General features: G+C 45.3%; 1 protein-coding gene across 1 annotated transcript in view; it reads left to right on the forward strand.

Moving 5' to 3' along the window:
- SCNN1D (sodium channel epithelial 1 delta subunit) overlaps window positions 1-24,526 on the forward strand; it is a 50,341-nt gene that overhangs the window by 20,609 nt on the left and 5,206 nt on the right. Inside the window, exons 4-10 of the mRNA XM_030222146.1 lie at window positions 631-821; window positions 8,626-8,729; window positions 11,180-11,343; window positions 14,013-14,111; window positions 14,607-14,724; window positions 19,131-19,209; window positions 19,969-20,026. Of these exons, the coding sequence (XP_030078006.1) occupies window positions 631-821; window positions 8,626-8,729; window positions 11,180-11,343; window positions 14,013-14,111; window positions 14,607-14,724; window positions 19,131-19,209; window positions 19,969-20,026 (813 nt within the window). The remainder of the gene's footprint in view (window positions 1-630; window positions 822-8,625; window positions 8,730-11,179; window positions 11,344-14,012; window positions 14,112-14,606; window positions 14,725-19,130; window positions 19,210-19,968; window positions 20,027-24,526) is intronic.

Consider the following 24,526-nt stretch of genomic DNA (forward strand, 5'->3'; position numbering starts at 1 on the left):
ATATTTTGCTCATTTTGTTTTGCTCTGATGAAGCTAGTCAAGAAATGTATTAAATTCATCCAACAAAATAGTATCACCTTATATTTTTTGTTTGTGTTTTGTTAACCTTTAATTTTGTGCATTCGAATGTCCTCATATGGCAACCAAATGGCTTTACCATTGCATAAGTATCCGGATGACCGTGTTTCTCCTAAGAGGACAAAGCAAAGACCTATTTATTCTATCTTTAATCTCATTCATTCTGGAGTTTGCAGTCCTATTTTTTTTTTTTTAATTACATTTGTACCCCGCGCTTTCCCACTCATGGCAGGCTCAATGCGGCTTGCATATTTATTTATTTGCTGCATTTGTATCCCACATTTTCCCACCTATTTGCAGGCTCAATGTGGCTTACATTATGCCGCAATGGCGATCGCCAATAACGGAATGAGATTATATGCAGGTACTTATTTGTACTAAGAAAACCAAACCCATACATCCCTGAATCCAGTGAGATAGTCCTCTTCACTATGCCTTCCACATGGATGCGGTACGATCCTCTCTCCTGTGGCATCGCCCCAATGGTACAATCATGAGAAGACAACTCATTGATTTTTCTGTTCTAATGTGTTGTGCCCAATGTCCTTACAGTGCAATGCCACGGGTGCAGACTGCTTCTACAAGTCCTACTGGTTTGGGGTGGATGCCCTGAGTGATTGGTACATGTATCAATTTATGAACATTATGTCTCAGATACCTGTTATCAAGAACATCACCAACGATGAACACATGGAGAACTTTGTCTACTCTTGCAAGTACAAAGGGAAAGGCTGCCAAACGAGGTAAGCACAAACATGCTGATTAGCTGATTATAACCACAAGGCTCTGCCCTCTTCTCATCTCACCCTTGGGACCTATTGTACTTTGTACAAAGCCTTTTCCTCAGGCTTCTAAGGAGATTATGGATTGATGTGGTTAGACCTACCAAGTTTGGAGATTCCTGTCCAGGTATTTAGACTATGCTCGCGATGGACATAATGCATCGCTAAACCCCAAGCAGCAATCCCAGGCAGGTTGTGGGTAGATAGCAAGTTACAGTGCACTCTGAACACTCAAGCCACTCAGAAGGCCAGTGGCATAATGCAGGAGAGTTAGTGTAAAGTTATGTATGCGGGAGGAGAAATGATATTGACTTCTGAAACAATGTTCTCCCATACTCAGTTCAGTTTGCCCTTTTTGTAAGAGATGCAGCCAGAGGATTTCATTGTCTGCAACTTCTGGAAGAGAATGAAAGATTCCACAGCGTAACTTTCTGCAGGCAGTGGTGCCTGACATGTAATAATCAGGCAAAAGTCCTTCAGTCATGTTCTTTCAGGAGATATGACTTGATCAGTTTTTCCTGTGGAATTGTTTTCTTTCTGGAAATTACATGACAAGAACTCCTCGGCTAAAAGAAGTATAATTTCAAGGCTGTACAGTACTAGCAGAAAATCAGATTAAGGGTCCCTAAACAAAATGGGATCTGCTTCAGAAGATATGTGATCAGCCATAAGTGGGTCCCCTCCTTTCCTGGACCGCCTCTGCACCAAAGGGCTGATGGAGTAGAATTTATGCCACCGCAGTACAGACAAACTACTATTACTCCTTATTTCTACAGCACTACTAGACTGCACTGTAGGAGATTCATTTGCCTTTCAGGTAATCAGGGCCGGTCTTAGCAAGTGCGGGGTCCTGTGCAGACCAATTTGTTGGGGCCCCATCCTAGCCCCGCCCCACCCTAGCTCCGCCCCCACCCTAGCTCCACCCCATTGATAAGATTATTCCATTTTTAGACATTTTTTTTATTTATGAAATTTCAAATAAAGACAAATGAAGCTAAACTTGTACAAAAAAACTGATTGAAATAATAAGCACAATGCTATCATGATGAAACCTCCCCTCCCCAGAAATTATTCGGTTCAAGTCCACTACAATTAGTAGTTCCAACTCTCATAGCAAAGGAGAAAATAAGGAAAAATATTAAGAAAAGATCCAGCACAGTGCTACAGTGTACAAGGTATGCCAGGAATGCTTTATCTGCCTATGGTTGGAGAGAGGTTGAGTGACGATGCAGTCCCGGTCCGGGTCGGAGCGGAGGCACGAGGCAGAGTTGAGGCACGCTGAGCGGGGCTCCCTTAGGTGCGGGGCCCTATGCGGCCGCCTTGGTCGCCTCTGCCTAAGACCGGCCCTGCAGGCAATAAATAGAAGTAAAACAAAATGAAGCATGGAAAAGAAAATAAGATGATACCTTTTTTATTGGACATAATACATTTCTTGATTAGCTTTTGAAGGTTGCCCTTCTTCGTCAGATGACAGTATATATAAGTGAAACATCAAAGCATTTCAGTGACAGTCTAACAGGATGGGGGTGGATAGGTGAGAGACAGGAAGAGTCGGGTGGATGAGGGACAGGGAGATATGCATGGAGACATATATCTTCCTAATGAGATATTACACTCTCCAGTCACCCAGCTCTGAGCTACTTAGTTATTTATTTATTTATTTATTTATTTATATCATTATACCCCCACAATTTCCCACCGCTGGCAGGCTCAATGTGGCTTACAACATTTAGTTAATAAACAGGAAAGTACAATAAATTGAAAGTGATATGGGTGGCGGTAAGGTACAGGGTTAAGAGAAAGTAGTTAAGTCCACAAGATCTTTATATGAGTTGGAGTCCAGGAATCACAGAGGCAGGAGGGGATCTTTAGGGTAAGCTTGCCCAAATAAGTAGGTCTTGAGAGACTTCCTGAAAGTCAGATGATCTTGAACCGTTTTTACAGATTTAGGCAATGTATTCCACAAATGAGTGCCGATATAGGAAAAGGTGGAAGCGTATGTGGTTTTATACTTGAGTCCAGAACACGCAGGGTAGTGGAGGTTTAAGTATGAATGAGAAGATCTAAGTGAATTCCTTGGTGGCAAGTTGACAAGGGCATCCATATATGCTGGAGCTGCTCCACTTCTACCTGTTCAACTATTTTCTCACCTCTGCAGTAAAGCTGCCTCTCTTCAGATTTCTGCCTCCAACCACTGATACAGCTCTCAGAATTATGGAGTCTCTGTGCCCTGGGGCAACACTTCTGAACATCTGACTGTGAATAAATTATCTGTGTTTATTCAATAAAGGAAACTTCAGAAAATAAAGAGACTTCAGGTGTGTACTGAAGGTTATACTTCAAGATATTGAGACTTTACAGTTAACAAGTCTTAAGAGGCTTGACAGTAAAGACCTTTGAAGTCAGAATGATTAAATATTTTGACACCCACCAGACAGGACTTAACAAAGATCTGAGTTTTTTAGCCCATTATAAACCATAAAATTGTACTGCTTTGTCACCCTCCTGTCTCCATGCATATCTCCCTGTCCCTCATCCACCCGACTCTTCCTGTCTCTCACCTATCCACCCCCATCCTGTTAGACTGTCACTGAAATGCTTTGATGTTTCACTTATATATACTGTCATCTACCAACATTTGCTTATTTCCGATCTGATGAAGAAGGGCAACCTTCGAAAGCTAATCAAGAAATGTATTGTTATGTCCAATAAAAAAGGTATCATCTTATTTTCTTTTCCATGTTTTATTTTGTTTTATTTCTATTGATTACCTTTAAAAGTGGACTAACACAGCTACTTTTAAAAGTGGACTAACACGGCTACCACACCTCTCTACTCATTTCCCTTTCATAAACTGTGCAGAAGAAAATGAGCATACTTCTGCTGAAGGACACTGACTTTGTCAGGCCAGGGAAAGGAGTTTCAAGCCCTGATGCCTGAATGTTGCTTTGTTCTGCTTTAGAAGTGAAACCTGGCTTTGCTGACAGGAGAGCACCCCACTGCTAATGCACATTCCTACATACCTGCAGGTACCGATAGTACCATAGTAGATGACGGCAGATAAAGACTTCATAGTGCAGGCTTACACTACTGTTAACAACCGGCATTTATCATGCCGGCTCACAGAGGCCGATGCAGAAAGCCCTGCAGTACAGCCAACTCAGCATGCAGCTTCTACTGTCCAACAATGAAAAAATTCTGCCCTATGCAGTAAGCAATAACCATGCAAATTACTGCAATATTAAAATCGTAACAGTAATCTTCAGCTCACTGCAAAAAGTCTCATACACTGACAGGAACAGAGAACATTTTTTTAGTCTGCAAGAAAACACCCTGTCTAGCCCTCCCCTCCTCCCCAGCCTGACCTGACCCATCAATCTGACCCATCCTCTCCCCTCCTCAACAGCTTTTTGCATGGGCCCCCTGATATTTAATTCCCACCCCAAAACTCCAAAAGCTCTGGAGAAAACATCCTGTCTAGCCCTCCTCCCTCCCCCTGACCTGACCCAATACCCCATGAGAAGTAAAGTTTGCTTTCTTTCTGTTTAAACTCTGCTTTTTATGCTCCTGTGAAGAGGTGGTACTGTGAGCCTGTCTCCCAAATGGTTGTGGCAGAGGGTGATCCCAGGAACCGGTACATATGTCATTTGCTAGTGTCTATGGCTAAAATGTAAAAATCTCCTCCGCCAGTCTCTTCCCATGCATACAGGACAATGACAAAAAGTTTATGTAGGCCAGCTGTATATTCCCTGGGTGCTCCCTCGCCAAGCATGTTCAGTCCACACTGGAAAAGTAACTGAAGGACACTGATAAGCATTCATACAAAAATATCCTTTTACTGGGCCCTCCCCAGACTCACAAAAATATGCAAAAGTACAGCAAGAAAAACCCTAAAAAGCACAGAGTCCATAAAAATAAAGTAAGATGATAGCAAAAAGTATTCAACAAGCTCACAGTATTTACAGTTCGTGGGTGTGTTGTCAGTTCTGATCTCCTGCATTTTTCTGTATCCATTTTGCTTGAGGGGTTTTGCACCAACTCTAATCCTTGGTTTAGAGCCTTTCAATTGGAGAGGACATCTGGTAGTCCCTAACCACTTCCTTCTCCAATGTTCTCAGGCAGAGGCGTAGCTAGGCAGGGTGCAAAAGGAGCGTCCACTTCCCCAAACAGATTTTGAATAAAATGGCGCCTATGTGGATCAGCTCTGTTTTACAAAAGGTCTGCTCCCCCTGACCTCAAAACCTGGCTATGCTTCTGCTCTCAGGCTATCCAGATGTTAAAATGATAAGGCATGAGAAAATACCCTGGATACCTGTAACTGTTTTATCTGTCTGTATTATTTAGATTGTAAGTTCTTTTGATCAGGGACTGTCTCTTCGTATCAGGTGTTCAGCGCTGCATGCGTCTGGTAGCGCTATACAAATGCTAATAATAATAATAATAATAATCTTCACCTGTTGGGTGTCTCTACAAACTCAATCAAGGCCCTTCTTCCTTGTACTGGACTCTGCCTCGCCTTTCATTCACCACAGGCTCAGCCTCTCTGGACTAAGCAGGAAGGATTATACCTAGCACTTGGGTCCTACTTTCTATCCTGCAAATCTCTTGCACTTGCTGTTCCACAACTTCTGAACTCCAATCCTCTCTCCAATTTGGACAATAGAAATAGCAAAAGCTTTACTCTCCTCTCTTCTCCTGGAAATGGGATTTCCCCAGTGGTGTCTTATTTCTCCTTCTTAAAGGCACCTTGTATCTCAGGATTCAGCTATAGCTCAGGCTTAATTCCTCTCCTCTTCCATACATACATCTGGTTTTTTAGGAACAAGACCATTCCTGGCCCTTCTCTTTCCTTCCTCCTTTGGTCTCTGGACTAGAAGGCCAAAGTCCTGGTGGACCACTATTTGAGAGGATCCACTATCCCTCAATTACACGGCTATTGAACTTCCCAGTGGGAAGGAAGAAAGGAAGATTGTGGGCAACTCTCCACACCCAGTACTTTGCTTGCCTCTAAATAAAGGCCCACCTGCTATAGGGTTTTCCCAGAGTAGAACACCCCTCATTAGACTGACTGCTGCTACTCTCAAACTGGGATCCAGAACAGTCCTCCTATTACTACATAAAAAGGTACATTATGGTGTCCCACTACACCAGTAAGGCAATGTATAATGTTTTATGAAAGTGATTCATTCCAATCAGTTTCTATAAGTAAAGCCCATATGTCTGTTCTTATTGGAAAAGAAGTGCATTCAGCCCTCCTCTTCCCACTTTTGCCAAAATGCCTTTCACTCAGGAAAAGACTGGCCTGGCAGTCTGACCGAGGGGATCTACAATGCAGAAGATGTTCAGTGTCTGTTCTGTCCTCTGATAGCCTTGGACTGGTGTATAATGTGATCCTAAAATGTCTTTAATGCCTTTACTGTTATTCTCATTTCTCACTGCAAAGATACGTGAGCAATGCATTGTGTGTAATGTAGTTCAAAGGTAAATGCAGCCACACTTGCCTGTCTGTATAAGAACTGTTACCATTGGTTGAGCTGCTGCCTAGACCTCCTCTCTTTCTCAGCCAAGCTTGGCTCCTTTGTCTACCTGTTATCATTTCCTGGTCATTCTTACTATCTCTGTCCTGAGAGGTCAGCCAAGTATGACCTTTCCTTCCAATCAAGGGCTGTCCTCTTGGACCTCCCTTGCCACCTTATGGCAGGCTCTGTCCCATAGGCGTAGTTTGACTGTTTCATTTGGGGGGGCAAAAAAATGGGCGGAGCATATTAGCATATCATTTGCATATATACATATGCAAATGAATATGCTAATATGGAGGAAGGAAATGAAATTTACAGGCAAAATATCACAGATGCACATTTCAAAAAGCTGACACATTTCAATTAATAAATTATGAATAAAATAAACTTTTATTTACCTTTGTTGTCTGATCATGTAGTTTTTCTATTCGCTTTGATCCCAGTGTCTTCTGTTTTATGCAGTGTCTTCTTTCCAGTAGGCTTCCCTCTGCTCCCCACCCTCCCAGTCCCATCCATCTCTTGCTCCTTCCCTCTGCTCCCCACCCCTCCCAGTCCCATCCATCTTCTGTTCCTTCCCTCTGCTCACCATCCCTCCGTCCCATCCATCTCTTGCTCCTTCCCTCTGCTGTGCCTGACCTCTCCAAATCCCATCCATCTCCTGGTCCATCCCTCTGCTCCCCACCCCTCCCAGTCCCATCCATCTCTTGCTCCTTCCCTCTGCTCCCCACCCCTCCCAGTCCCAACCATCTCTTGCTCCTTCCCGCTGCTCCCCACCCCTCCCAGTCCCATCCATCTCCTGCTCCTTCCCTCTGCTCACCTCCTTTCCCAGTCCAATCCAATTCCTGGTCCTTCCCTCTGCTCCCCACCCACCCCTCCCAGTCCCATCCATCTCTTGCTCCTTCCCACCCCTCCCAGTCCCATCCATCTCCTGCTCCTTCCCACTGCTTCCCACTCTCCCAGTCCCATCCATCTCCTGCTCCTTCCCACTGCTTCCCACCCTCCCAGTCCCATCCATCTCCTGCTCCTTCCCACCCTCCCAGTCCCATCCATCTCCTGCTCCTTCCCACTGCTTCCCACCCTCCCAGTCCCATCCATCTCTTGCTCCTTCCCTCTGCTCCCCACCCCTCCCAGTACTATCCATCTTCCCTCTGCTCCCCACCCCTCCCCCCCGCGCGAGGTCCAAGATGGTGACTCCGTTTACCCCCTCTCTTCCTTCCTCCCTCCCTCCCTCCCTCCGGCGCAGGCAGCAGTCTTTTCCAGCGTTCCTGGCAGCTGTAGCGATATACACGCTGCCTTCGGTCTGCCCCGGAAGCCTTCTCTTCAAGTTCCTGTTCCCACCTATGCGGGAACAGGAACTTGAAGAGAAGGCTTCGGGGCAGAGCCAAAGGCAGCGTGTACAACGCTACTGCTGCCAGGAACGCTGGAAAAGACTGCTGCCTGCGCCGGAGGGAGGGAGGAAGAGAGAGGAGTAGACGGAGACGCTCCTCTCCGTCCGCTTGGCTTCCCTGCCCTCTCTGTCTGCGTCCCGCCGAAAGGAAATGACGTCAGAGGAAGGCGGGACGCAGATAGAGAGGGCAGGGAAGCCAATCGGACGGAGAGGAGCGCGTGCCTGCATGTTTTTTTTTTTTTTTTAACTTTTTTTTTTTTTTTAACTAATGGCGCGGCAGCGCCTCGCGTCGTTTGGGGGGGCACTGCCCCCCCTTGCCCCCCCCAGTCTACGCCTATGCTCTGTCCCAATTGGTCTTTGCCTCCTCCTCCCTGGGCTTGCGAGCCTTCTTGACCGGCCTGTCCCTCTGGCCATGAGGCATTCACCATCTTGCTTCAGACCAGCACTTGTCCTGCTTCCAACTCCCTGGAATGAACTTGGTTTTTTACCTTGAATATATCTTCTCAATGAGATATTGCACTTTCCAATCACCCAGCTCTGAGATACTTCTATCTGCTCAACTATTTCTCACCTCCAACCACTGAAACAGCTCTCAGAATTACGGAGTCTCTGTGCCCTGGGGCAGCACTTCTGAACATTTGACTGTGAGTAAATTATCTGTAATTTATTAAATAAAAGAGACTTCAGAAAAATAATAGAGACTTCAGGTGTGTCTGGTGTGCCAAGGTTATATTTTCAAGATATCAAGACTTTGTAGTCTAACAAGTCTTGAGAGGCTTCAACAGTATCATTGAAAAAGAGCTTTGCATTTCCTGAATTTTAATGAAGGAGATTTTCTCTATCTTCTTTGTGTTTCCAGTGAATATGTTCAGTTTCATCACTCAGTCTATGGAAGATGCTACACGTTTAATAGTGAGGGGAAAGGTACCTTCTGGACAGCAACAGCACCTGGGATGGAGTATGGTGAGTTCCAGAGACTGGAGCAGAAAATAGGTTAGGGTTTCTCAAATCTGTCCTGTGAATCCTACCATCAGAAAGGGTTTCAAGATATCCACAATGAATATGCTTAAGATCTATTTGTATGCACTGGACATAACAGTATACACAAATTGATCTCATACATATTCATTACCGGCTGTTGGGTCCCTAGGTCAGGTATGGGCAGCCCTGATATAGACTATAATGGCAGATAATGACCACCGCCTCCACCTACCCTCCTCTCCTCCTTCCTGTACACATTAATTGATTTGATTTGCTTACTTTATTTTTGTCTATTAGATTGTAAGCTCTTTGAGCAGGGACTGTCTTTCTTCTATGTTTGTGTAGCGCTGCGTACGCCTTGTAGCGCTATAAAAATGCTAAATAGTAGTAGTAGTAGTAGTAGTAGTAGGTCTTTCTTATCTGTCCAGTTTCCTTTCCTGTTGCAGTATAATAGACCAGGGGGTTCTCATGAATATGCATGAGATAAATTTGCATGCACTGCCTGTTTGTGTGCAAATCTATGTCTTTCATATTCTTTGTGGACATCTTGAAAACCAGACTGGTTTAGTGTGTCCCAAGGAAAAGTTTGAGAATATGGGCGTAGTTTGGAAGAGAGGGGGCATTGCCTCCCCCCCCCCCCCCCAAGTGCAGCTGGACCGGGTGCCTCCCTCATCTTCCCCTTCCCCAAGTGCCCCAGCATAAATCCTTCTTTTTCTCTCTCTCTTACCATCAGCACTATCCCTTCTGGCTCTCCCACCTCCCGCGTCCCACTTTTCTCACCCCCCCCCCCCCCCCACCCGCTTCAAACCTGCAGCTCCTTCCCACAGCGGTTCTGAGATCTAAAAGGAAAAAGAGCTGTCAGAACAGAGCCGCGTGCTGCAACACTCACAGCCAGGCTCTGCAGGAACCTCCCCCTGTGACAGCACTTCCTGCTGCTTTGGGATTTGGTCCCAGTTTTTCCCTTTAGAGGGGAAAATGTTAGATGCACTTTATAAAAAATATGCTAGGTCGTATTGTTGGTTGGACAACTGTGATGCTATCTGCTTCTTTAAAGTTTAAGCAGCAACTTGATAGTTGGATAGAACACTGTCGTACATTAGGTAAATTTTCATCTGAGTTAGGAGATATAATTATCACACTGATATTGAAGAGTACTAAGCAGGGGCGTAGCCAGACAGCAGATTTTGGGTGGGCCTAGTCAAGAAGTGGGTGGGTACCAAGTGTTCTCCTCCCCCCCCCCCCCCCCCCCAATGTGATGAGGCCAATATCAGCAGCTTAGGAAGCTTAGACTGCTGAAGTGGAGAGCAGTGTTTTTAGCACCATCAGGGGGAGGTCTTCAGCTGGCGAACTTGGGATCCCCATTAGCTAGCACTAAATATGTGCTGCTGTTGGGTGGGTCTGAGCCCTAAGTGGATGGGCCCCGGCCCACCCAAGCCCACCTGTGGCTACGCCACTGGTACTAAGGAATCGTTGGGGTTGGTATCAAATTATAGGCCAATTGCATCAATACCGTTGTTTGTGGAACTGATGGAAGGGATAGTTGCTGTTCAATTGTCTTACTTTTTGGAACAGCATAACATTCTCCACTTTTCCCAATCAGGGGTTCGATCTCATTTTAGCACTGAGACTGTAATGGGTGCTTTACCTGATACAGTTTGGCTATGCCCTGAAAATGACAAGGACAAATCAAGATCAGGTATACATATGAAGTATCACTACATATCTTATATAATGAATTTATCTTGTTGGGCAGACTGGATGGACTGTACAGGTCTTTATCTGCTGTCACCTACTATGTTACCAGATTGGGGGGAGGGGGGAGGGAAATGCTGAGTAAGGCGTCAGGAAGGGAGAAACAGTTGGGCTTTGGAAAAGGAGACAAGGTCAAGGTGGTAGTGTCAGGTTTAGGGAAGGGGGCCAGGGAAAATGTGCTCTCCCATTGTTAATTCATGTGAATGTGAAATGGAGCATAATGAGAGCTATGTCCCATTGTTGGCTAATTTTTGGTTTAAAAAAATGATCTATCTATATGTCTTCACTGTTTCAATATAGCAGCTTTCTATTCAATTTGTTTTTGTCTCTCTTTTTTTGGAATAACCATAATGAATATGTATGAGATGTATGTATGCAAATGAATATGCTAATGTGCCACACCCCACCCTTTGCCCCTCCCCCCCATGAAACAGTCAAACTACTCCCATGGTTGAGAACCCCTGCCATAGACTATCAGATCTTTGGCTTTACCCATGTATCTTTGCTGCCTAGGATCCTAATCCTCTCTGCTTATTTTAGACTTTCTTGAATTCCAGAGCTGGTTTTTTCTCTAGCACCTCCACTAGGAAGCTATTCTCTGAAGGGTTGGCTGGGTCTAGTCCTACTTTCCGTAGAGAGCAGGTGCCACTGCATATCTGAATACAGTTATTTCTTCACAGGCCTCTCCCTGATTGTGAAGGCAAAGGAGAAGAACCACTGGCCTCTGCTCCTAAGCACAGCAGGTGTCCGAGTGATGATCCACAACCGTAATCAGCCACTTTCTATGGAGCAGGAGGTGCTGGAGGTCAGGCCAGGGACACAGATGTCCATCGGTATCAGACAGGTGTGCATATGCTTAAAGAACACCTTTAGGTATCTCTCCATTTTACATGCATGCACTCTCTTTCTCTCTGTTGGGCCGATGCTCAAAACAAAACACGGGTGCAAGAGGCAATTAGTGCCGGACTAGTGCCTACATTAGTGAGCGCAGAATGCCTAGAAGCTGTAATGTGCAAATAGCACAAATAGCATACAGATGCAGCAGTGGCGTAGCTACGTGGGGCCATGGGGGCCTGGGGCCCCGTAGTTTTGGCCCTGGACTCCCCTGCCGACGACCCTCTCGACACCCCTCTCCCACCGCCAACCCGCTGTCGCCTACCTTTGCTGGCAGGGGACCCGAACCCCCACCAGACGAGGTCCTCTTCTTCCAGCGCAAGGCTTCGTTCTGTTTCTGAGTCTGACGTCAAAGCCATCCTTACCACTAAAAATAATGCCAGCGCAGAGCAGGCGTTAGGGTGTTTGAAGAAAGGATTTCTCACGATTCTTTCTTTAAAATCTGTTGGGTTTTCTTTTTAATTTTGAAGCAGAAGGAAGTCTGTGCAAGCCCCTAAGCACCAGTAGGGAGCAGGGGCATAGCTACGGGTGGGCCTGGCTGGGGGACACTGGAGAAAGAGGGGAGACTACTGGAAGGATGGGGTGAGAGAGGGGAGACTGGAAGGATGGGGAGAGAAAGAAGAGAGCTGCTGGATGGAAAAGGAGAGTAGTGAAAGACTGGAGAATAAGAGGAAGGGGCATGGGGAGAACAAGGGTGAGAAAAAGATGAAAAGCCATAAGTGGATGAAGGAAATTAAAGAATGGATAGTAAGAATGAATTAAATCAGGACAGAGAGAGAGGCAGAAAAATATTGAAGAAAGCAAAGAAAAAGGAGAGAAAAATGAGAAATGGCCAGGAAACTGTGGCAGAAGAGTTAAGCGAAAACAAAGGAAAGCAGAATCTAGAGACTGGGAGCGACACAATGAGAAAAAGTAAATGGCCATACAAGAAAGGTAAAGAAAATAATTTTATTTTTAATTTAGGATAAAGTAATATGGTACCTGTGTTAATGAAGTTTCAGAGACCAATACTTCCTTCCTTAGGTCAGGCGAGGATACCGTAACAGCATTATACTGACCTGAGGCAGGAGGTTTTGGCCTCTGAAAGCTCACTGAAAAGGGTGTTAAGGCTATTAAATAAATTTTCTGAAATCTGATGCACTGAAAAGCAGCACTTTACCCTGTGTGACAAATGCATCTGATTAGCGTGACTTAATTTTGCTGGGGGAGGGGGGTAAAGAGAAAATTTTGTGCCCACCCACTTTGGGTTCAGGCCCATCCAAAATTGGCAGTCTGGCTATGCCACTGGTAGGGAGAACCAAATAAGCACAAGTCCCAGCAAATCTGAAACTGAAAGCACACATTGGAGCCTATTTCCTGTGTTTAAATATAAGCCAAGTAAAAAAAATTCAAATGTTTATATTTAAAGGCGCAGAAAACAGATGCCAATGTGTGCTTCACTTTTCAGACTTGCCTGGTTGCAGGAGCTAAGCTTACTGTGAAACTCTTCTGTGCGTGTGCCAAGCACATTCTTCCCCTTGCTTTCACTTTACAGTGCACATATAATTTGAATACCATTTCCTTTGAGCATTGGCGAGGTAGGTTTCTGCATTTTGTCAGCTTACCGCAGGAGTTCTGAGCATCGGCCCATGAGCCTTCTGCTACCATTAAGCGGATGTATAGACATCTACAGCACACTATTTAATTCTGAGGGTCCAAAACTCAGCCCTCAGTGGTAAGCAGTTTGTAAGCCATTCACAGCCACAGGGAAGGGAAATGGGACTTGATATACCACCTTTCCGTGGTATTTTGCAATTACATTCAAAGCGGTTTACATACATACAGGTACTTATTTTGTACCTGGGGCAATGGAGGGTTAAGTGACTTGCCCAGAGTCAGAAGTGACAGAGCCCAGAGCTGCAGTGGACCCAATTCCCCAGGATCAAAGTTCGCTGCACTAACCACTAGGCTATTCAGGCTGAAGTAACCCAAGATACTCCAGGGGCGTAGCCAGAGCTCAACGGGAGAGGGGGCCAGGGCCCAAGGTGGGGGGGGGGGGGGAGCACCGCCACTTCTGCCTCCCCCAGTGGTCACTACCACTTCCCCGCTGCCACTCTCCTGCCGCCACTTCCCCCCCCCCCCCTCCCCACTGCCACTGTGAAGATACCTTGGCTGCCACGCGCTGCCCAGTTACTGCTGGGTTAATGCAGGAGCCCTTACCACCATTAGTATCATGCTAACATTGTATTATATCTCTGGTATTTGAATTCCAGTGCTGTTAGATGTGTATATTTTTGATACTGTTTCACGTAGTTCTATCATTAGGTTTCAATCTACTTTTTTCAAGTTTACCTCATCGTATTTATGTTTGTTCGTGGTTATTTTACTATTGTTATGCTGTTAACAAAATTGTAAGTTTTATGTTAAACTATACCTGCTGTGCACCGCCTTGGGTGAATCTCTTCATAAAGGTGATTAATAAATCCCAATCAATCAATCAATCAATAAATAAATGTGGCGCTATCAAAACAGCTGCAAGAACTAGAAACATTTTCAGCCCATAATACCAGACATTGTCTTTCTCATTTCGAGCCCACACATCTTGTTGGTATAGAACTAAGATTTTTCCTATTCTGTCAGGATGAAATCCACCGACTGGGAGGAGTCTATGGACAGTGTACAGCCGATGGGAATGATGTGGAAGTTAAACTCCTCTACAACACACCCTACTCCCGACAGGTGAGAACGGATCATTTTGTACAACAAGCTCCAAAACCTTTACCAGGAAAGGCCCTGAGTCTAGTGAGGGTCAGCTGGGGGATCTGTGTGTGTTTGGCAGAGCTATGCTAAGGAGGAAAGTTGCATTGACATTTCAGCAGTACTTTGGCTAAGTGTTGTCACTGTGTAGAATTACCAACAGTGTTATGGTAATTAAAGGACCCAGCAAAATACTGTAAATAAATCGTATTTTTCTCAGTTTGAAAACCCAGTTGTGAACCTGAGATGGTAGAGTATCAGCGCTGTGATTAATTGCCCAGCCAATAGTTGAGATGTCAGCTCTCTTTAGTCTGGGACAGCAACCCGTAAGTTTGTTTCCCATGGTACCTCCTCTGTGCATATTCCTGGTTGTTGGCTGGCTGATTGAATTCTAGTGCAGTAGAATGATTTACAGTTACCCAAACGTCAGGAGAAAACTAGCTGAAAATGTGACCTTTCTCTTGTTCTCTGTTCCAGGCCTGCTTACATTCCTGCTTCCAGGACAAAATGGTCCAGCAGTGTGGATGTGGCTACTATTTCTACCCTCTGCCTCCGGGTGCAGAATACTGCAATTACAACAGGCATCCCGGCTGGGGTAAGAGAGAAGAGGAACTATATAAATAGAGAGCACAGAAGAGAAATCACAGCCAATGAACCATTCCTTTATTCGTGGACTGCATTCTGCTCCTGCTGTGCAGTAATCAAGCTCAGCAGAACATCTACAAGAAAGATTTTGCTGAACAGGCTGGGGGAGGGGGCAGAGACAAGAGCAATGGGGTGGAGGCCTTAGGAAGGATGATTAGAGCAGGTCGCTGAGAACTAGGAAAGGCAGAATTCATATCCCGTTGCTGCTCCTTCTGACCTTTTGGCAAGTCACTTCACCCTCTACTGCCTCAGGTACAAAATCTTAGATTGTAAACCCTCTGAGGACAGAGGCACACCTGTCTGTACCTTACCTTGCGCTACCATAAAAAAAGCACGAGCTAAAACCAAATTTTAAAAAAAACAGGTCAATATTTAACCAGTCAGCAGTCAAAAAACATCCAGATAGTGTCCAGCGCTGAATATCCAGATAATATCAGCTTGATAGAGATATTCTTCTGCTATCTGGATAACTCAAGACAGTCTTTTTTCTGGCCTAAGCAGGCCCAGGTAACAGCAGACCAGGGTTGCCAGGTGGAAAATTTTTTTCTAGCCCAATCCAGCCCAAAAAACAGCCCAAAACCCGCCCAAACACAAACCCCGCCCCTGACACCCCCACCCCCGCGTCATCACCCCCGCCGTCACCGGCCCCGCCTCCCCCGTCATCGGCCCCGCCCCCGCCGTCACCGGCCCCGCCTCCCCCGTCACCGGCCCCGCCTCCCCGTCATCGGCCCCACCTCCCACGTCATCGGCCCCGCCTCCCACGTCATCGGCCCCGCCCAAAACGTCACTAACCCCGCCCAAAAACGTCACTAACCCCGCCCCCCGTGGCCGAAAAAGGCAAAAAGCCGCCCAAAAAACCGCCCTGAAGCCCAAAAAGCAGCCCAAAAAACCGCAACCCGCCGCGGGCAAAAATTTCCCGCGGCGGGTCGCGGAAAACCGCCCAATTGGGCGGTAAAACCGCCCACCTGGCAACACTACAGCAGACTGCAAATCTCCATTCTCCGGATAAGTTTCGGGGCTGCCCTGGCTCCACCCATGCTGCTACCCAGTCCAATCCAGATAGTGCAAAGCAATCTGTAAGGATGTGAGAGGCAGTGGATAGTGCCTTTCAGTATATGGTCAGCAGCATTTAGCATTTATCTGGATAGCAGGTGCTGCTAAATTTATTTATTATTTATTTATTTGTTGCATTTGTATCCCACATTATCCCACCTCTTTGCAGGCTCAATGTGGCTTACAATACATCATGAATAGCGGATACAAGAAGAGAGTAGACATTTGGTATCACAGAGGGTTTGGGGTTACATGATAATGATGAAGCATATTAGTAACAAAACAAGAAAACATTATAAGACAGTTTTGGATACATGTGGAGGATTTCACATGTGTTGATCTTTGTGATATGTCTTGTTGAAGAGATGCTTCAACAATGCTTCAACAATGCTTGCCTTTCAAATATTTTCTTAGAGAGCAGGCCACTGCAATGAGAAACACAGTTGAAGATGGCCACCACCTCCCTCCCAAACAGCAGGGATAGGCTATTTGCAGTGAGTGGAGGAATAGCCTAATGGATAGACAAGAGATGCCAAGTCACCCGGTTCCAGGCTGGAGATCTTGGGCAGACCTGGATTTCTGACCATCACATCCTAGTGCATTATGCGACTCACGGGACTGATTTCAATGGACAGGATCAGGTACTACAAACCTCACGCTGCTCTGGAATGTAAGTTCAAAATCAGTATTGTCCGAAAATCTCCAGCTTGGAACTGGGTATCTTGGCACCTCTGGTTAGAGCTGAGAACCGGGGAAGCCAAGTAAAATCCCACTGTGGTTCCTCATGACCTTGGGCAAGTCACTTAACCCTCTATTGCCTCAGGTGCAAAGTTAGATTGAGAGCTCTCCAGGGACAGGGAAATATGTACTATACCTGAGCTACAACTGAAAAAGACATGAGACAGATTTAAATAAATCAATGTGTTGTTCCTCAAGAACTTTGTGGCACAGATAAGGAATTCTTATTTCCCCCCACCAGAGGGCAATGCAGGATGACCAAACACTATGCAATCTCTTTTTCATAGGGAACGAATTTATGCCTAGGCAGTAACAGACCCTCACTAGCCTGGCAGTATTTTATGTTCCTGCTCTCTGTCCCCAGTTAGCTAGAAACTGAATTTCTCCATTTGTGGTTCAAGGTGCGTTCCAAAACTGAGACATTGATAACAGGCTTATAGTCCAATCCGCATGCTTGAGTTGATGGTATTGTTTTCAGAGCCATTTCATGCCACAGTACTAAAGTTGTGCTGATCCTCTTTCTGTCCTATCATGTCACATTCTAGAAACATAGAAAAATATAGGTAGATAAAGACCATATTGCCTATTCAGTCTGCCCATCCATGCCATCTATTCTCCCTACCACTCCCTTAGAGATCCTATGTGCTTGTCCCAAGCTCTTGAATTCAGATACTGTTTTTGTCTCCACCACTTCCATCGGGAGGCCATTCTATGAATTCACCACCCTTTCCAAGAAGAAGTATTTCCACAGGTTACTTCTTAGTCTATCCTGTTTCACCTTCATCGTATGCCTCCTCGTTCCAGAGCTTCCTTTCAATTGAAAGAGACTCACCCACTGTGCATTTATGCTTCATAAGTATGTACATGTCTCTATCTTATCTCACCTCTCCCACATACATGTTGAGATCTTTATGACTGTCCCCATTCTGTGCTGCTTCTGCTACTGGGGAGACACAAGCTCAGTAACTCGAGAAATTGCACAGGGATGGACGCAAGAAGATCAGCGCTGGATTATTTGATAGCGTGTCTACAACAGGAGTGAGTGGTCTAGAATCTCTTGGCGTGAAGAATGGTACATAGAGAAGTTCTTACCTCGGGGTCTGCCGGCAGCAGTAAAAGGCGAGCAGGCACGGCGCTTCAGCCTGCCTTCTGTCTCAGCTCTGCCTCTGGTCCCGCCCTCATTTCCTGTTTCCGGAAGGGCGGGACCAGAGGCAGAGCTGAGACAGAAGGGAAGGCAGGCTGAAGCGCTGTGCCTACTCGCCTTTTACTGCTACCAGCGGACCCCGAGGTAAGAACTTTTAAATTCAGGCCGGCACGCAGGAAGGCAAGGGGCAGGCGCAGGACTGGGAGAAGAGGGCGGGCAACGCAGGTCGGGCTGCCACTCGGAGGGAAGAGAGAGAGAGGGAGGGAGACACGGGGGTCTGGAACTCGGAGGAGAAGGGGGCATGGAACTCAGAGGGGAGGAGAGGGAGGGAGGGAGGGGGCGGGCCTGGAACTTGGAGGACGGGGGAGGGAGGGGGGGCGATTCTCCTGCGATTGAATCCTCATCTCCAACGTTCTGTGGCTGGCTGGTGCTGGTTTCCCTTCCCTCTCATTGATCCGCCTTCTGACGTCATCACATTCCATTGTGAGGGCGGACCAATGGGAATTGTGTTACGAACCTAGGCATCCAGACGTAGAACGTTGGCGGTGCAAATTATTATATAGGATAATTGCTACCTACATCTTATCCATGAGTATTAGAAGGTGTTTTGCTTTATCGATCTTCACCAAAATGGTGTAATCAAACTTCACCAGAACTCCTCATTGGTCCAAATGATTTCAATCCTTTTTGATATTTATTTTTAATGAAGTGAATATAAAAATTATTAATACATTAAAAATATATATCAAAAAGGATTGAAATCATTTGGACTATTGATGAGTTCTGATGACGTTTGATTACATCATTTTGGTGAAGATCATGAAGATCGATAAATCAGCATACCTTCAGATGGTCCTGGATAAGATAAGGTATCATATGTAGGTAGCAATTATTTACTATTTTATCATTGATTGCTGAGCTCCTATTTCATTGAGAAATTCTAAGACCACAGTTTGATGGCACCTAATTTATAGCAGTTGGATGCACAATTAATAGAATTCTCTAACATTGCGCCTAACTTATCGGCATGCCTCTGATTCGCCTATGCTCCCCTCATGACCACGCCCTTTGGAGTTGCACGCTATGAAATTTAGGTGCAGGTGATATAGAATAGTGCCTAGGGCAGATCCACACATAATTCCAAATTATTACCGATCAACATCAATTATTGACTGTTGACTTCTCATTAGCTAATTAATCTGCATGCGTATCTGCAATCGGTACCCAAATTTGCACATCCAACTATGGGCTACCTGTAAAGAATCTGGGAGTTAATGAGGGAGGGGGACCAAAGGTGAAGCTTGCCTAGAACACCTAATACCCTCACAAGAACCCTGAGACCAACAGGCAGCTAATGCTGGGCCCATGGCAGATCACATGCAAAAAAAAGTTGATTATATCCTGATTTACTCTTTCTTCAGGTCATTGCTACTACAGACTGCATCAGGACATGATGGATCAAAGACTCATCTGTATCCACAAGTGTCCAATGCCATGCCAGTAAGTACATCCTTACACCTGGGGCACTAGGTCTAGATGTACAGATCTGCTGTGAAATGCCCTAATCCAGTAGGATTCATTTCTGGTCCTTGAGGGCCACAAACAAATTCCATTTTCAGAATATTGCTAATGAACATGCAGGAGATAGACTTGCATGTAATAGAGGCAGTATGTATGCAAATCCTTCTCATGCACATTCATAAGGGATACCCATTTATGGCCCTCATCATTGACAACCACTGCCCTAATCACTGCAGTGCAGGTGTCACTCAGCTTCCAACAATCACAGAAATCCTGAATCACTATCTGTCAGCAGCACATCAAGGGTTCTCCTCTCTTATGTCACGGTCCCCCCTTATTATAGGATTTCAGTGCAGGTGCAATCAAGGTGTGATGTCTTTCATGTCCAAGAGGTAGTGGTTATGAGAAGAGGTTCACTGTTACTGAAGGCAGGTAAAGGAAGCTGCTCTTAAGAGTTGAGCTAAAGGGAAGCTTTTGACCAAGGATGGGCCTCACTGCACAGAGCAGCAAAAGACATCAGTGCCAGGAACAAGCCCCTCAAAGTGGCACTGTTCTTCAGAATATGTTTACTGCATGGCAGAGGACACAAACCACATGAGCTGACAGACTTCACCTTGCAGCTCTACTGCTAATGTATATTACATTACATTGCGGTGCGGTCATAGGTGGCATAAATAAAATAAATTGTTTTGCCTGAATGACTGCACTGATTGCAATAACCTTTTTTGTGTCATGCAGTGAACACTGGTGCAAGCTGTCTGTTGGGTCAACAAAATGGCCGTCCTCCAAGTCAGAGGTAAGACTTCAGAGACTGAAGCATATGGGAGAAGGTACAGCAGGGGCATCGCTTAAGGGAAAATGCAACATAAACAGAAGCCTATGTCTGCCCTTGCTCCTCCGCTGTGTATAACCATTTGCATTTATACAATATGGTGGTTATCTTAGAAGCTCTATTCATGTTTTGGATGTCTGAACACCAGCATTTAGACATCCATATTGTATGGATGTCCAAATCTTGATTTTATAAAGCCAGGTTATAGACGTCTAAAATTGCAGTATGTCCATATGGCAAGGGGGTGTGGTCTGGCCATGTTTTGGATGGGACTGGGGATGTCCCACCCAAATATGGATATCCAACTCTGATTGCAGAAGGTAAAGGGACTTCCATGTCCAAAAAGTTGAACGACCATATTTAGACCTGGTGCTTGGTATGTCCACGTTACAGAAAGGTGTACTGATTGAGCAATTCTCCATGAGATTGAGTAAGGGAAATCACATTATTTATTTATTGCTTGCTTGCTTGATTGATTCAAGGATAAATCAAACTTGGGTATACATATAAAGTATCACATACCATGTAAAATGAGTTTATCTTGTTGGGCAGCCCCGGAGACTTATCAGCCTCAATGGGATAACTTCTCTCTTTATGCTGCTATATATTTGTCCCAGAGTTGTATTCTCTTTTCCTGAACATTATCAGCTTCCTTGCACCTACTGTTACTCTATTTTCCACTCTGTATATATTCCCGGAGTTGGTACTCTCCTCTCTGGAACTTGTAAGCCACATTGAGCCTACTGCTATGCGGGAAAATGTGGGATACAAATGTAATAAATAAATAGATCATATTTAATCCCCGCTTTCAGCTAAATGAGTAATAGGAAGCATAAATATATAATCAACATAAATACAATAATATCAAACACTATATCAAAATAGCAAGCCCCTCTATCCATCTGTCTTCAAATAGATGCCAGGGCAAACAAATGCATTTTCAACCTCCTTTTAAATACAGCAAAAGATGACAGAAGGCATACATTGGCAGGCAGTTTATTCCAAGACAGCGATCTCACAATGGGCATCGCACCATTACTGGTGACCGAGTAGAGTACATGTAGCAAATGAGGTACCACTAGTTGTTTTTTTCACCAGTAGACCACAGTGGACGAGTGGGGTCCTAAAGTTGTAGAATCTGTTTGAAATAATCAAGAAACAGTCCATTCAATAGCTTGAAAGCAAGTGTCATCAATTTATATTGTGCTCTAAACTGTATCGGGAGCCAGTGTAATGTTTTCATTGAGCTAGTCACATGGTTAATTTGTGCCAGTCCCAAAATTAATCTCATGTTCTATCATCTCCAAGGCTCGCAAGCAGGAAGAGGACAATCTCATATACAAACTGTTACAGTAGTCAGAACAAGACTTTGTACAACCACACCAAAGTCAGCAGGAGGAATCATAGTTTTAATCTTTCTAAACACATGTAGTTGATCAGAAACATCCCTGTACAACTCTAGCAATGCGTGCATTAAAACTCAACAGTGAATCCCAAATCACTCCCAGACTAGTAATCTGTTCCTTGATAACAATGGTAAAATCATGAAACTGAACAGGATTCACTATTCCATCACTTTCCCGCCTCCCCCCCCCCCCCCCCCCCCCCCCCCCCCACACACACACACACACACATACACACTCCCTTTTCAACAATATCACCTCAGTCTTGGATAAATTCAAATAGAGACCATTTGTATTCAACCATTGAGGACATACCATCAAGACCATTTAACAGTTTTTCATGGTCAATAATAAAGTCATCATCAACAGGAAAAAAATTTTGCACATCATGGGGGAGATTCTATACATGTTGAAATCAATGTCGACTAAGTGTATTCTATAAACGGTGCCTAGGTTTAAGCACGGTATATAGAATACGCTTAGTTGACATCTCAGCACCTAAAACTACACGCATCCATCTACACCAATGAAAATGTGGTGTAAATCCCAGCACGTAGATTTAGGCACACCGGGCCATATTCTATAACTACGCATGTAAATTTTGGAACGCCAATTTCCCTGTCCATAACCTCGCCCCTTTGTGCCTGCGCGTGTTAGAAGTTAGGTGCACACTGCGTTACAGAATGCGTTTAGCGATTTCTGCACGTAAATTCTAATTATTGCCAATTAGTGCTCATTATTGCTTGTTAAGTGCTGTTATCAACACTGATTAGCTTGTTAAGCCAATTAAGTTACATGCATTGTTATAGAATCCTCTTGGATTTCGGCGTGGAACACTAGGCGAGCCATATAGATTCCGGGGGTATCTGCATAAATTCTAAAGTCCACATCCAACTTCCACATCACTGTACAAAGTGGCTGTGTGTACAAATTAAGTAACATTGCCGATGAGGCTGAGCCTTGGGGCACCCCTGCACTCAACCCAAAGCTGTCAGATGTATTACCAGTAGGTATTCTTGGACTCACAATTAAAAAGGAAAATATAAATACAAACAGCCACAGCAGGATTTGAACCTGCAATCTCTGGTTTTCTGCACTGCCTATTTTATTTTTATTTATTTTATTACATTTGTACCCCATGCTTTCCCACTCATGGCAGGCTCAATGTGGCTTACATATTGTATACAGGTACTTATTTGTACCTGGGGCAATGGAGGGTTAAGTGACTTGCCCAGAGTCACAAGGAGCTGCCTGTGCCTGAGGTGGGAATTGAACTCAGTTCCTCAGTTCCCCAGGACCAAAGTCCACCACCCTAACCACTAGGCCACTCCTCCACTGTTGCTACGATTTGAGATTCTACATGGATCACCAATGTGGCCGCGCAGGCTTCTGCTTCTGTGAGTCTGACGTCCTGGTGCAGACCAGTTTGGTGGAACCTCCACCCCCCTGGCCAGGACTTAGGATTTCAAACGAGATTACTATTGTAATCTTAGTGATTTTCATGCTTGGGATACCTTGAATCGAAAAGGCAATAAACTGGCACTATCCCTCTGAGAAGTTCAAAACCAAAGAGTGAGGGGGTAGGAAGAGGGAGGAGATGTAAGGGCTGGCCAATGGTGCGTTGAGTGAAGTATAGAGCATCAGTGCTGATGAGTGCGATTACCAAGGGGGAGGGAGAGAGAAGGACACAGAGAGGGAGATGGAAAAAGGAAAATAACCTTTAACTTTTGGTCAGCCACCAGTTGCAAAACTGACTTAGGTAAGCACAGGGCCCCTAGGAGTGCAGGGCCCTGTACAGCCACCCCTGTTGCCCCTGCTTAAGGCAGGCCCTGAGCCTGTAAATGCAAAGGTAGCATGCTCGTGAGCGGAGCATGGGCAGTCAATGGTCAAGGCTCTCACTTACATGTAACTTACAGAATGCTGGAAATTATGCATGTGGTGTTCCTGCCACCTTTACACAACTGCAGTTACACCAGGTCTATGGCTAGTGTAACTGTGACTCTGTAAATGCGAAGAGCACCAATATCAGATTACACCAGTATTCTACAACAAAATCTAGGTGCCAGATGCCATTATACAATAGACTTCCACCATGCACCATCGGAACAATTTGCCCCCTTTGTGCAACCATCATGCTAGGAAGTCCCGCCTTTGAAGGACATGTTTTAGGAAGTGATGTAGTAAGTGAAAGAGCATCTTCTTCCTCTCATTCCCATCTCTGTCCAGTGCTACTTGTATGAGTACTATTAAGATATTAAATTTAACTTGGTGCACATATTAGTAGGGTTACTATGGGGCTCATTTTCAAACAACTTAGACTTGCAAAGTTCCATAGGTTACTATGGAACTTTGTAAGTCTAAGTGCTTTGAAAATACACCTCCACACATCCTCTTTTAAGAGGACATGTTCTCCTTTTGGACTTCCTTCTTTTTTCTTTAATGTGCCTATGACCAACACACCTACCCACATAATGAGAGAAACCATCTCTGGCCTATTAGTCAGTCTGGACACATGGGGGTGCTAAAGAGAGAGAGAAAGGCATTGCTGATCTCCAGGGTTGCCAGATGGGCGGTTTTCCGCAACCCGCCGCAGGAAACTTTTGACCGCGGCGGGTTGCGGTTTTTTGGGCTCGTTTTCTTTTTTCTGTGCGGGTTTTGGGCGGGTTTTCGGCTGGCAGGGGGTGGGGCTAATGGCGACAGAGGCGGGGTTTGTGATGTTTTGGGCGGGGTTTGTTGACATATTGGGCGGGGCGATGATGGTGGGGGTGGGGCTGATGACGGCGGGGGTGGGGTTGATGACAGAAGGGGTGGGGTTGATGACAGCAGGGGTGGGGGTGATGACGTCGGGGGTGGGGTGTGCGGTTTTTGGGCGGGTTTTGAGCGGTTTTGTGTGGGATTTTTTTTTTTTTATATGGCAACCCTGCTGATCTCTCTGCTTCCCTGCTGGTTGAATCTGTCAAAGGAATTTTGTTCATGCAGCACAACTTTAAGCATATGTCATGCAAAGACTTTCACACATATCTCAGACGCCAGCCAAGGTTGTTGAGGGATATCCACTCTT

This window comes from Microcaecilia unicolor, chromosome 13 (assembly GCF_901765095.1).
Source record: "Microcaecilia unicolor chromosome 13, aMicUni1.1, whole genome shotgun sequence".
Classification (NCBI taxonomy): Eukaryota; Metazoa; Chordata; class Amphibia; order Gymnophiona; family Siphonopidae; genus Microcaecilia; species Microcaecilia unicolor.